This window comes from Gadus chalcogrammus, chromosome 14, assembly GCF_026213295.1.
Source record: "Gadus chalcogrammus isolate NIFS_2021 chromosome 14, NIFS_Gcha_1.0, whole genome shotgun sequence".
Lineage (NCBI taxonomy): Eukaryota > Metazoa > Chordata > Actinopteri > Gadiformes > Gadidae > Gadus > Gadus chalcogrammus.
In genome coordinates this window covers 7,887,979-7,900,838 of record NC_079425.1, presented here as the reverse complement: position 1 = coordinate 7,900,838, position 12,860 = coordinate 7,887,979, and the positions used below count along the sequence as shown (strand labels likewise).

The 12,860-nt window shown below is 40.1% G+C and overlaps 1 protein-coding gene and 1 long non-coding RNA gene across 3 annotated transcripts in view; one reads left to right on the top strand and one right to left on the bottom strand.

The window, feature by feature from the left end:
* Positions 1-3,793: 3,793 nt before the first annotated feature.
* Positions 3,794-9,211, bottom strand: LOC130403171 (uncharacterized). 2 transcript variants are annotated; one of them, XR_008904067.1, is made up of 3 exons: positions 9,158-9,211; positions 8,135-8,696; positions 3,794-6,063 (listed from the first exon to the last, which is right to left on the bottom strand). It is a non-coding gene; the product is annotated as an uncharacterized LOC130403171 (long non-coding RNA). The 2 variants fall into 2 exon arrangements; XR_008904066.1 differs by having other exon boundaries at positions 3,794-8,291; positions 8,591-8,696.
* Positions 4,338-12,860, top strand: part of chs1 (chitin synthase 1) — a 21,917-nt gene continuing 13,394 nt past the window's right edge. Inside the window, exons 1-11 of the mRNA XM_056607370.1 lie at positions 4,338-4,485; positions 4,600-4,666; positions 6,026-6,161; positions 8,115-8,300; positions 8,556-8,757; positions 9,168-9,328; positions 9,624-9,699; positions 10,014-10,132; positions 10,710-10,887; positions 11,101-11,194; positions 11,538-11,634. Of these exons, the coding sequence (XP_056463345.1) occupies positions 4,629-4,666; positions 6,026-6,161; positions 8,115-8,300; positions 8,556-8,757; positions 9,168-9,328; positions 9,624-9,699; positions 10,014-10,132; positions 10,710-10,887; positions 11,101-11,194; positions 11,538-11,634 (1,287 nt within the window). The 5' untranslated portion in view covers positions 4,338-4,485; positions 4,600-4,628. The remainder of the gene's footprint in view (positions 4,486-4,599; positions 4,667-6,025; positions 6,162-8,114; positions 8,301-8,555; positions 8,758-9,167; positions 9,329-9,623; positions 9,700-10,013; positions 10,133-10,709; positions 10,888-11,100; positions 11,195-11,537; positions 11,635-12,860) is intronic.

The following is a 12,860-nucleotide window of genomic DNA, read 5'->3' as shown; positions in this document are numbered from 1 at the left end:
TGGTAGGCCTATCTTTAACTGCGGTTTCATGCTGTCACCACAGTTTCAGATACATTGACCCACATTGCCTCCGTCCCACACCCATGTTTATTTGTTATCATCATGATGAAGAGATATAGGTAACACATTTATAAGAAACACTGGGATGTACCTCCTGATTTTGTTAAACACATTCCACCTAAACAACTACAAATGACTACCTCAATTTAAAAACATGTGTTAACTTACATTATCATTATTGTTTTTTCGTTGATTGATCGTTGTTCATCTCTGCATGAGATTGTTGAAGTGCACTGCCTTGATAAAGAGGAAGAATGCAGCCATGTGTTAAACTGTTGAGAGATCGACAGACATAAAAAGCAACAGAGTAGTCAGTAAGAGAGTCAAAAACTAAGCAAAACATCTGACTTCAAGTTGTAGCCTTTCACTCTTTGGGGAATACATTTGCTGATTGGCACACTCTGTTCCTATGTTTAAGGTATTTTGAGAAAAACAGACTTTTGCCAGGCTGCGGTCTGCAAATCCAATAACCATTTGCACTTAGCAGGCTGTGCTTACGCCTTATCTATCCTGAAATGAAAATGAAATGTTTCAATAGAATATTAGTTTGCTCCATTTCTGTCTTCTTTCCTTAAGCCTTGGGACATTTTCTCTGTCACCAAAGCTAAGAATATATATAAAACGGTTTACAATATTAGATCAAATCAGATGCTGCCGGCCCCCTGTTGTTTGCTCAGAAATATTGAATAAAAAGTATCTCACAATAGGCTTCGGGCTGTCGTGACGTAACTGAAAGATTATGTTGTGACTTTAGTCTAATCTATTCCCGTTAGTTTAGTTAGCAGACAGTTTTAGCTAAAGAGGCTCGTGGTGAACTCGACAGGTAGCAGCTAGGCACTGGGTAACCAATCCTGTACCTTCTGACTGGGAGCTGAACACCCTACACACACTACACTATCCTGCTCCCTGCCTGCGTTAATTCCAGGTATTACAGAATGGGACATTTTAACACCTGTAACCTTCACATAATATTACACTTCATACTTGATATGTTGTATCATAACACTGATACATGTACAAAACCATGTGTTGCAAAGACTCTTGTATTACCATAAGCATAACATTGCAGGCCCCGTCATCCTGGATTCCACAGAACGCCAACCGAGTTCAATGCCATGTTCCTGACCCATCAGCCAATCAGCAGCTCTGGTCAACCTTGTCCTCAGAATATAAAGTGCTGCTTACAGCCAATCAGCATCTCTATTCATCCTTGTCCTCTGCCTACAATATAGAGTGGTTCTTACAATGACACAGAGTTCCGTGATACAATGAATTCTCAGTCAAACCCACAACACCCCGCTGCCTTGTGAGAAGCTTGCATCCCATTATCTTCTTGATGATCTGTTGGAGGAAGTAACCCACCAACTAACAAGACGTTCCTTTCGTTTTCACAGTTCCAAGCATGAGTAGGAAGCATGCACATTTTCAAATCTGTTTGTTGTCACTTGTGTATGATTGTGTGTTTGTGTATGCGTGTGTGTGTGTGTGTGTGTGTGTGTGTGTGTGTGTGTGTGTGTGTGTGTGTGTGTGTGTGTGTGTGTGTGTGTGTGTGTGTGTGTGTTTGCATATGTGTGTATGCAATTTTCTGTGATTTTGTATTTTTTTTTTTTTGTATGCAAATATGACACTTCTACTATTTCTTAAGTCAGTTCATTTGTGTCATGTGTATGCGTTTGAATGTGCATCATGCATTTGTTTTGGCAGTGACTGTGTCCTATTGTAGACAGACAGTTGCGTTAAGCAACCAATCAACCCAGCAGGATGTCCAGGTGCTACTGTATGTGCATGCAATAAGTAGACAACAACTCAGCTATGCCTCACTAAAAGCAACCGTTTTTTAAAGGTTATTTATACAAAAGGTGACCTTGGCATGTATGAGGATTTTAATTGAGTAATTGAATTGAAAAGTGTTTTTTAATTCATCATAGAATGTTCATGCTGTACTGCATGAACATAATTCATGATAACATAAATTATGATATACTTTGTATAGAATTTTGTTTTATATGGGATTATTTGTTTTATATGGGAATATATATAATAACACATGTTATTGATAGTTACATACATAACTACACATAGAGAACTTCCGTATGTTACGATGAGTTATTATAACACAATTTATATTACTTATTACAGTGTCTATTATTTAGTTCTTTCATGTGATAGTTCCAACATAAATTTCATGGACACACACACACAAACACATATTCACATGCTGTACTATTAACCCAAGGCATAAACTAGAATGAAGACCTTAACATGCAAACTGGTTGATTTATAATTAGGGGTTACTAGCATGGGAGAAAATAGGGGTAGCCAGCCAAATATGATTCCTTGCTTTTGAACAGAAATGCATTGTCTATGATGGATGTTTTCACTAGTTTTCAGACTAAACACAGATGTCAGTGAAATGAATGTGGATATGCTGAACAGATTGATGGTCCTTCCTCCAAGATCAATACTGTCATGCTGTTCCTTATGACGATTTGTCAAGTAAGTCATCTCTTTCCTATCAATAGCTCAAAGGATCTGGTGGAATAGCAGCTCTATGGTTTTCTCAGTTTTCTGATTGTCATCTTTTGTTTTTAATCCTGCTCACCTGATGTTGGAGGGAGTTGCCATCGCTGTGTTGACCATATGGCATGCTTATTATGGTCTGGCAGAAAGTCCTAATGAGACCACCGCCTGACAAAGACATCTCTATGCACAAAACGTCCACGGTAAACAGAACACACAAACAGCAGTTCACACAGACCCATTCAGAATCAGACATGCTCAAATACACACACAAACAAAAAATTTCACAAGCACACACACAAACAGTCACAAGCACACACACACACACACACACACACACACACACGCACACGCACACAGTGCACACATCATTAAAGGATGGGCACTTTGGTGTGACATCTAGTGGCTGTGAACGACCCCATGTACTGTCTTTCTAAAGCATGCTTTGGAAGCATTGTCTACTACAGGTATATACACTTTTACAAATGTTCCAGGTACATATTAACAGACCATTATGTGCATACATAATATAGTCTGTTGTACTGTGTCTATGGTGCTCTAAATCTAAGTCTACACAATGTATTTTAAATAAAGAGTTATATTCCATGTCCTGAAGGGATGAACACACATTTAAACTAACGGACATTAACACACACACACACACACACACACACACACACACACACACACACACACACACACACACACACACACACACACACACACACACACACACACACACACACACACACACACACACACACACACATCACACATATCACACAGACGCCAAATTAATGTTATTTAGGTGTTGAGGTTGCTAACCTTCATCAAAACATTTTTTATCCCATATGCAGATACATGATATAATCATAAATACATGATATACTCCAGACACGTGGTATAATCCTAGATACATAGTATAATCCTCGACACAAGATCTAATTCTAGACACATGGTATAATCCTTGAAAATGATATAATCCTAGATACATGGTATAATCCTAGACACGTGGAATAACACTAGATACATGGTATAATACCAGACATAAAATCAAATTTTAGACACATGATATAATCCGATATACATGATATAATCCTCGACACATGGTATAATCTTACATACAATGTATTGTATGTAAGATTAAATAGTGGTGTATTCATACATTACATTTTCTACCACTATTGCTTGCTTTTTTGCATTTACAGTCTCTATCTGTCCTAGACAGACACAAAGAAATTGCCACGACAATTGTCATGGAACCCCACAGCATTTACCCACGGTAAATGCTTTGACCTTTACCACAAGGTATGAAGACAAAAATATAAATTGTGTTCAGTCCCTTACTTTGGTTGTAGCTTTGCCATTCAAATTGTGTTTGGATTGTTTTTTACTCAAATGATTTCCTTTGTTTTATATCTTTATATTGATTTACATCAGTTATTTATTGAACAGTCTAGGTGTGTGTGTATGTGGTGCAGGTTCGATGACTGCATGTTTAGAGGACTCTTGTACTCACTTATAACCCCCATAAAGCATGCAATTGATATCTGCACCATCTATCACACACCCTCATGGACACGCACTGCACGCACATACACACACACACACACATGTGTACACTAACACACACACACACACACGCACACACGCACACACGCACACACACACACACACACACACTGTAGTTGTTATCTTCCCATGTCTTGTGTTGGACGTAGTTATGGTTTGCCCCTTGGCCACAAACAATCAGAAGGATGAGGATTCGTTTTCCAGGATCACAAGGCAGTAAGCACAGAGTCGAACGGACCTGGGTCAAGGATTAAAGGTTCTACTCAAGATCAGTCGACTTTGGTGGGAGTCGCTGAATGGAACAAACCACCGGGCATTTGAACATTAAGTGAGGTTTGTATTGTTTTTGGTTGTTTTGGTTAATTAATGTTCCCTAGTATTACTATTGATCATATGTGTTATTTTTAAGATGATCATTTCCTGATGTCCTGTGTGTTTATATGATAGGTAACAAGAGCCATATCATTTGAAGCAAGATGGATGAACGAGCGAAGAAAAGGGAGGCCAGGCACATGTATGTTTACAAATCTTCTACAAGGAAGAGATGTCCTTGTTGTTTTCCCTGAATTTCTGAAGCGTTTTTTAAATGTTTAAATAACAATAACTATTCCTACGTTCTTACACTGCATTGTGTCAAAAAGTTGTACGTGTCAATCTCATTGTGAGTAACTGCTGTACTCAGAAAATGTAAATTATACTCAAAATTAATAGAAAATAGAACCGTGTGTGGTGCAAAAAAATTAACAGAGATATTTTTTGTTATTTAGAGCGAAAGATTCAGCTTGCTAGGCAACCCCCAGCATTAGCATTTATAGTTTATGTCAGAAAATAAAAGCATAGCTTCTTAAATAGGGTTAGAGTTAGTGTTGAATAATCCCATTAGTTATTAGTACTAGTATAGGCACAGTTTAGCTTTTTATTTGCCCAGTCAGTGTCCTCTGTTTTGACTCTCTTTATTGCAGTCTCTGAAACAATCACTGTATTTACATAGTTTATTACTTGAAATACCATAAATACTTACCCATGTCCCACATAATTAGTTTATTTGTATTGCTAGGACTACACCCAGAGATTATAAAAGTGAAAGATTTTTGAATTTGCTTGGCTGTATAAACCAAAGCAAAGCCAGTCTAAAGATCAGCATAATATGTGTGGTTTTGCGGATTCTGTAAACCTCGACTAGGGTTACTTAGTGTAATATAGAATAAACCTAAACATTTGTCCTTTCAAACTGTATCTGTATTGAACCACTTAGGGGCCTCAATATCAATATCTATGTTTTGTATGATGATTGTTGACAGAGCAACTAATCCAGATAGAAGCATGCACCCTAGGATTAATATGCTGATATCACGCCAGCAGTACGTGCACACAGCTTGCTACTAATTCTCTATACAACCTAACCTGCCGCCACTGGTCGTGACGTTGAAGTCAAAGACCAATTCCCAAACTATATGTCTAATTTCCTTATCTTAACACCTTTTTTTATTATGATGATCAGTGGTGACCAATCCGCGTTCATCAGATGTTAACCTGGGTCGCTAAAAGGGGGTTTATGTCCTACATGGCTAGCGCACTAGTGTGTTGAGCCAGCAAGTAGAGCAGCCGTTTTCAAGATTGATGACATGATGACATGCCATGTAATCCAGGTGTTATGTGTTTGTCTGAGAGAGAGAGAGACACTTGGCAAGGTAAAATCCTACAAGGGGAAACAAACCGACTTTGCGTAAGTGTGTGTGTGTGTGTGTGTGTGTGTGTGTGTGTGTGTGTGTGTGTGTGTGTGTGTGTGTGTGTGTGTGTGTGTGTGTGTGAGAGTGTGTTTGTGTGGCTTGCAGCCGTGTATGTTCATTGTATCCATCTGTTTTGGTTCCAGGGATACATGGGATCCATTCCAGTTGAACCCGGTTGGATCTGAGAAGGAGAGCAAGAGGACATGTTTCGAACTGGCCCAGTACTTGGTGGCCATCATAGTGGGCATTGCAGTCCTGGCCAGTGCTGTTATATCCAAGGTATCCATCCATATCCCTATCCATCCACCTATAGCCATCTCCATACGTTCCTATTGCATTTACCCTTCATACAGCACAGCATCACCTCAGTCAGACATTCGATTTTATATTATACACACGGTCTTAGACAGTGGAAAAGCCTGGTTCAATCATTAATTAATCCAGGTGTCATTCACGGATTTGGAGTGCGAGCACAGAAATCCGGCGCTCTACATACATAGCATACACCGGTCTATTCAGAAGCTCAGCATGTGCATAATACATTAAAGAGTGATCCATTAAAGATTCAGATACGTGAACAAACAGCAGGACATAGGGGCGATGGATGTCCACGACCTGTTGCAGCCAACGTCGGCGTTGGCATGGCGACGTTACCGGAGGAATATGTTTGGGCCCATTTTGAGCTTCAGTAAGACTAGCCAGAAGTCAGTGGATGTGTCGATCGGTTATGCAAGCTGTCAATCGGCAGAAAGTAAGGTTCTCTAGCTGAAGGCTAAACTTGTGGGTGCAAAATTCTGTTTTCAGTGTGTGTACTATGGTGATTCTATCAGTCGCAAAAATTCGCGGTCAAAGGACTTTGTGAAAAGGAATGTTTTGAGGTGGTTTTTCCACATGGGCAGGGATGGGGCAAAGCGGAAGTGGAGTGGTAGGCTGTTCCAGAGTGTGGGAGCGTTGGCAGAGAATGCCCTGTCATGATGCAGAGATAAAGGCCAAATCATGACCAGACATGCTGTGTGTGTGATCAGATATAATGATGATTAGTTGGTGGGACTATAACTTAAATAGTTAGTGGTTGGCTAACGTTAGGGTTCAAACTAAATAACATACCCTCTGATAGATACCCCTGTTGAAGTTGTGTGTCAAATGTGATGCAGAATGCAAATGCATAGGGTCACAAATATGTACATGGCAGATGAAATAGTCAGGACAAACTCAAAGCCCTTCCTATAGTATTTCACCAATCAGCATGAAAACTGCTATGTAGCATCGACTTGAACTAACCCAAACGTACTGTTTTTATAGATTGATTAAATTATTTTTAATCTGAAAATGGTTTATTTTTTAAGACTGGCCATGGCAACATAAATACCTAATTTATTTTCAACATCTATACCAAGTTTCACATCTCTAGCATAAACCAGCTCACATGAAATTGACAGAAAGCAGAAAACAAACTTTATAGAGTTACAAGGTCCTTTGTTCTTGGTTAATGTATATACCACCAGACAGCGATAGCCATATGAATGTGTCTGTATACTGTGTGTTTTTGTAGTAGATTAATTCTAAGTGCTAATTGAATGCCTGTAACACAGACTCACATCCAAATAGCAAAGTAGCAAGATGTACAGAAAACCAAAACAACTTGTAGCTTGTAACTTAACATGTTGGGGAGATAACACCCTTCTTATCAATCTCTTTCCACTTTCAACATGACAACATGCAGATTATCGGTAATCTTAGATTGCTTTATTGTCAAGGGTTTGGTCAAAAGGGTAACACGGTTCCACACCTGTTTGTTAAAAATCTCTGTTAAAATCTTTGTTTTTTAATTAATTATCAAGGTGTTTAACAAGTTTACGAGGTACATGGATGACCCTGACCGACTCAAACCCCCACAGTGACAATGACGTAGGCACGTCTCTACCCTTGTTCCATGCATGGAGATCCTTCTTCTCCCATGTCAGTGGAATGTCCTTTGTGTTAACTCAGAGGGTCGTCTTAACAGCAGGCCTACTATTGACTCACTAAGCAGACTTGTATCAATAGTGGCGTACAGAGAATGTTGAATAGATGCATGTAGGAGGTCTAGGCGTCTTGCTATCTAGGAGCACGCCAACAGGTGGATTGCAGGCATCTTGGTTTGACCCTGAGTATCAAGCATCCTTACCACTACACTGTTATGCTGCGCCCCACTTCAGTGATGTCCTCTGCTTGTGCTTTCTATCCCATCAGGGATCTCTCCTGGTACTCACTGTGCTCTCCAGTCCGTACTCACTGCGCAGTGCCCAGGAGCAGCAGTTCTTCATGCTGATGTTGGTGTTCTGCCTGGTGTTCCCCAATGTGCTGGTGTTCATCAAGTCCCTGTGGAGGGTGATGTTCAAGAGCTTTGTGCCGCCAAACTGCAAGAGCCTGGCAATTGTATGCAAAGCTTTTTCTTTGGTTTTAAGAAATTTCATAATGGATCAAATGTATTTTTAATGTGTATATATATTTAGAGTTATAAATGTGTGTGTGTGTGTGTGTGTGTGTGTGTGTGTGTGTGTGTGTGTGTGTGTGTGTGTGTGTGTGTGTGTGTGTGTGTGTGTGTGTGTGTGTGTGTGTGTGTCTACTATAAGTGCTTGTGTCATGTATATAAAATGTTATACGTCTGTAAACAGTGTACGTGTCCTCCAGATCTGCGTTATCGAGTGCCTGGTTTCTCTGGGTACCTCCGTCCTGGCCTTGGTTGTCATGCCACAGTTTGACGTGCTGACCAACCTCTTCATCACTGGAGGAGTGTGCATCATGTCCTCCATACTGCAGATTGTATACAGACTTCAGAAAGAGAAGTGGAAAATTATTTTTCCAATTTGCTCTCTCCTTCTGATAATCACTGGTAACATGTTATTTTGTTTGTCTCTGTCAGCTATAGAACTTGATTAACAATATTTAAGGAAATATTAACCAAGTAAATAACTAACTGCTTTGGTCTAACCTTCGAGTTATTGCTAATAACAACTAGACATTTGCTCCATGCCAACTAACTCCCTAACTAAATAACTAAATATCTACCTGACTAAAATAGCTAGCTAACATACATCAAACTAACAAACTAACTATTGAACTAACTCACTCACTACTTAGCTAACTAACTATCTACCTACTAACTACCTCAACCTATCAAAAACGAAATACCTAGCTGCCTAATCATTTATCTATCGACCTAAATAACTATATATCTATCTACAAATCTAGCTAACTAACTACTTCACCAACCAACTAACACGTTAACTTACCAACTAACAGGTTACTGCCTCCTGGTAGCTGACTACTATGTCCGCGTTTCGTCCTACGTGGACAGGCTGGACAGCGACTGCTTCATCTACATTGTCGTTGGGATCGTCGCTTCAGTCTTGGTCTCCCTCTGTTGGTGGGAAAATTCACTACAAGCTTCGAATACCATGACGGTAGGGTATTTTAGATTTGAAGGAACGCAATCTTTATGTGCACTTATTATCGAATGGATGAATGGATGCATGGATGAATATTGAACTGACCAATTGATGAATGGATGAAGCAATCAATCGTCACTATGGGGATAGTTATTTTCATAACTTATGACCATCTACAATCTCTCTCTCTCTCTCTCTCTCTCTCTCTCTCTCTCTCTCTCTCTCTCTCTCTCTCTCTCTCTCTCTCTCTCTCTCTCTCTCTCTCTCTCTCTCTCTCTCTCTACCCTCACTCTTTCTCCTCTCTTTGCAGGAGAGGTTGGCAGAGTTGGATGGCTACAGAGACTTTGTGTTTGTCGTCACCAGCATACTGAGGATAGTAGTGATAGGTAATCAGCATACACTAATTGCATAATTGGTTATTGGTCAAATTACTGACTGCAATCATGTACCCAAGAATCCTTGTTTTGTGAAATGTATTTCCTAAGCTATCCTCAACTGACCAAATATTATATCATGAGTGTATCATTTGAGCATTCACAAGATGCAATAGATTGCAGTGCATTCATTAAACTGTTTTTTGAACTGGTCTTCTGACGAAATCCTTGAACAGATCCCCCGCAGTCTATGCATTATGTTACATACGCTACTATTGACTCACTTTAGACTATACTCTTTGTAACTGGGATCCCATGTTCTACAGGGGTTGTGTACCTCATTTATCATGTCCTGATTATGGACAACATCGTCTGGGAGAACTACAACCTGAAGCCTGCACAACAAGAAATACTGCAGATAGGACTGGTGTTGTTCTTTTTACAGGTATAGACACCAACACACAGACACGCCTGGACCACTCATCAGACATATAGAATAGTGGGACAAGACCACCAGACCGACACACAGACACACTCGATAACAGACCAGACGTACCGAATAGTCACACAAGACAACCACACAGACACAGAGACAAGACATTTGCATACACACAAGATAACAAGTTATAAACACAGAAAACCCACTAGACAGACACACAGACAAACAGAGAGACAGACAGAAAAGCAGACGGAAAAGAGAATAGACAGGCAGACATGCTGGCCGGTAGGCAGCCGCAGACACACACACACACACACACACACACACACACACACACACACACACACACACACACACACACACACACACACACACACACAGACACACACACACACACACACACACACACACACACACACACACACACACACACACACACACACACACACACACACACACACACACACACACACACACACAAACACATAAATACATACTTACTCTCATAGATACATTTGTGGATTGTATCATACAATGTATAGCACAGCACTTGTAATGTAATGTAATTACCATTCCACTGCAGGCATTCTTCTCGGCTAGCTGCCACTGGTTTGGGGTGGTGGCGTGTAAGATCCATTCTGTCAGGATGAGCTTTGCTCTGCCGGTTAGCTGTACCGGACCTGCAGTGCTGCTCTTGGGGATAATACTGTTCTTGACTCATGCCGACAGTTTGGATGGACACCACAGTTCAAACATCATGGGTGAGTTCATATATGCACCAGAAGTCTGACCTCAGCTCAGTCTGTAAACTTAGGTTTCCCGCATGAGTTTGGGTTTCAGCAGTTTACTGCCTTGTGGGAGAAATGACAATAGTTGTGTCAATTTGATTGAAAGACCTTGGTGTTGTTTTTTAAAGCTGAATGCAGACCTGTACAGGAGCCATTTTAATGTGTTATTTATTCATGCACATCCAGATTTCTGTGACGGCTTGGTTCATCTCAAAAACACCAACACGTCCATCGTGATGTTAGAAATATCAAGAAGTATCTGTCGGACATCCCTCAATAGGTCTGTAGCACTCTGTTTGTGTGTGTGTGTGTGTGTGTGTGTGTGTGTGTGTGTGTGTGTGTGTGTGTGTGTGTGTGTGTGTGTGTGTGTGTGTGTGTGTGTGTGTGTGTGTGTGTGTGTGTGTGTGTGTGTGTGTGTGTGTGTGTGTGTGTGTTTGTGTGTGTGTTGTGCCGGTTTGCATTTGTTTTATTTACAGTTTTGCTATTAATCACCATGCAAAGGAGAAATACCCAAGTCTGTTTTGAAAGGAAAAATCCTGATGGTTTATTTCTGTACTAATTGCTTATGATAAGCAAATAAGAATAAGTAAGGAATAAGTAAACGAGTGAAAACTTCTTCCCAGTTCCTACTTGCAATGGCCTTTCTCCATGCTGGCACTGGAGGGCGTGTGTATGTGGAGTGGCTTCGTTTCATGCACTTACTACGTCTGGAAGATCAAGGTGTGCTCACACACAAACACACTCACACACAAAGGCACATGCACACACACACACACACACACACACACACACACACACACACACACACACACACACACACACACACACACACACACACAAACAAACACACAAAGAGACCCAGACACACACACACACACACACACACACACACACACACACACACACACACACACACACACACACACACACACACACACACACACACACACACACACACAGATACACACACACACACACACACACGAGACATTACAGTTTTTTCCTATCGTTTTAGGCAATTTACCTAAACCATGTTCACATTCCCTAAACACTTCACACAGTGAGCATACCAGTACACCATGTGAACCAAACTGTGGTTACTTGCCCCTATGCTAAGATACAAATGCTGGCAATGACGCCTTCTTCCAAATTTCATGGATACCTGCCCCAGTCAATGTTCACTACCGGCAAAACGCTGTGGAACTACAGCATATTTTACCAATGTTTAGATACTCTGTTCAAAACAGTGAACTTTCTGTTCAAAACCTAACAGTAATTTAGATCACTGTAGATGGAAAGATGCTGCATTTGGACAGACAAATGAAGTTACATGTTTGAATAAGAAAAAATATTTAGTTTATAGTTTATTTATTTTATTTTACAGTAATTTAGATTTTTTTCCCCCTGTGCACCATAGTTCTTGGTGAATTGGCATGGAATTACTTTTTTTACGTAAAAGCAACACTACATACAACGATCTGTACAAAACACAGAGGATAAGTTTTGCAACGCAAAACACCTGGTGGTCATTTCAGCTAAAGACCTACTCAGCTAAAGACCTACTCAGGTGTTTTACATGTAATTTATGCCTCGTTGAAAAAGGGCCTTCTTTGTTTCTGGATCATATATTACGTACTACTTACTGTATGTAATTTGCATTACAAAAACTGAAAATTGTTATTCTCAGTTTCTCATAAAACACTTACAGTATTTACTGTATTTACAATTACAGTACATTTACCACACTCAATTGTGACATCTTTTGTGGGAGGTAAACCGACATATGAACAGTGTCAGCAGATACTTGGCTTGGATTGTCATACTGTAATATTACAAACTTTATTACTGTAGTCCAAAGAAGTGTTTGTCTGTGTTTTTTCTCTTTTTTTCAATGCAACACTACAGGAAATCTATGCCAAACTGGAGGACACAGCAACATTTTATAT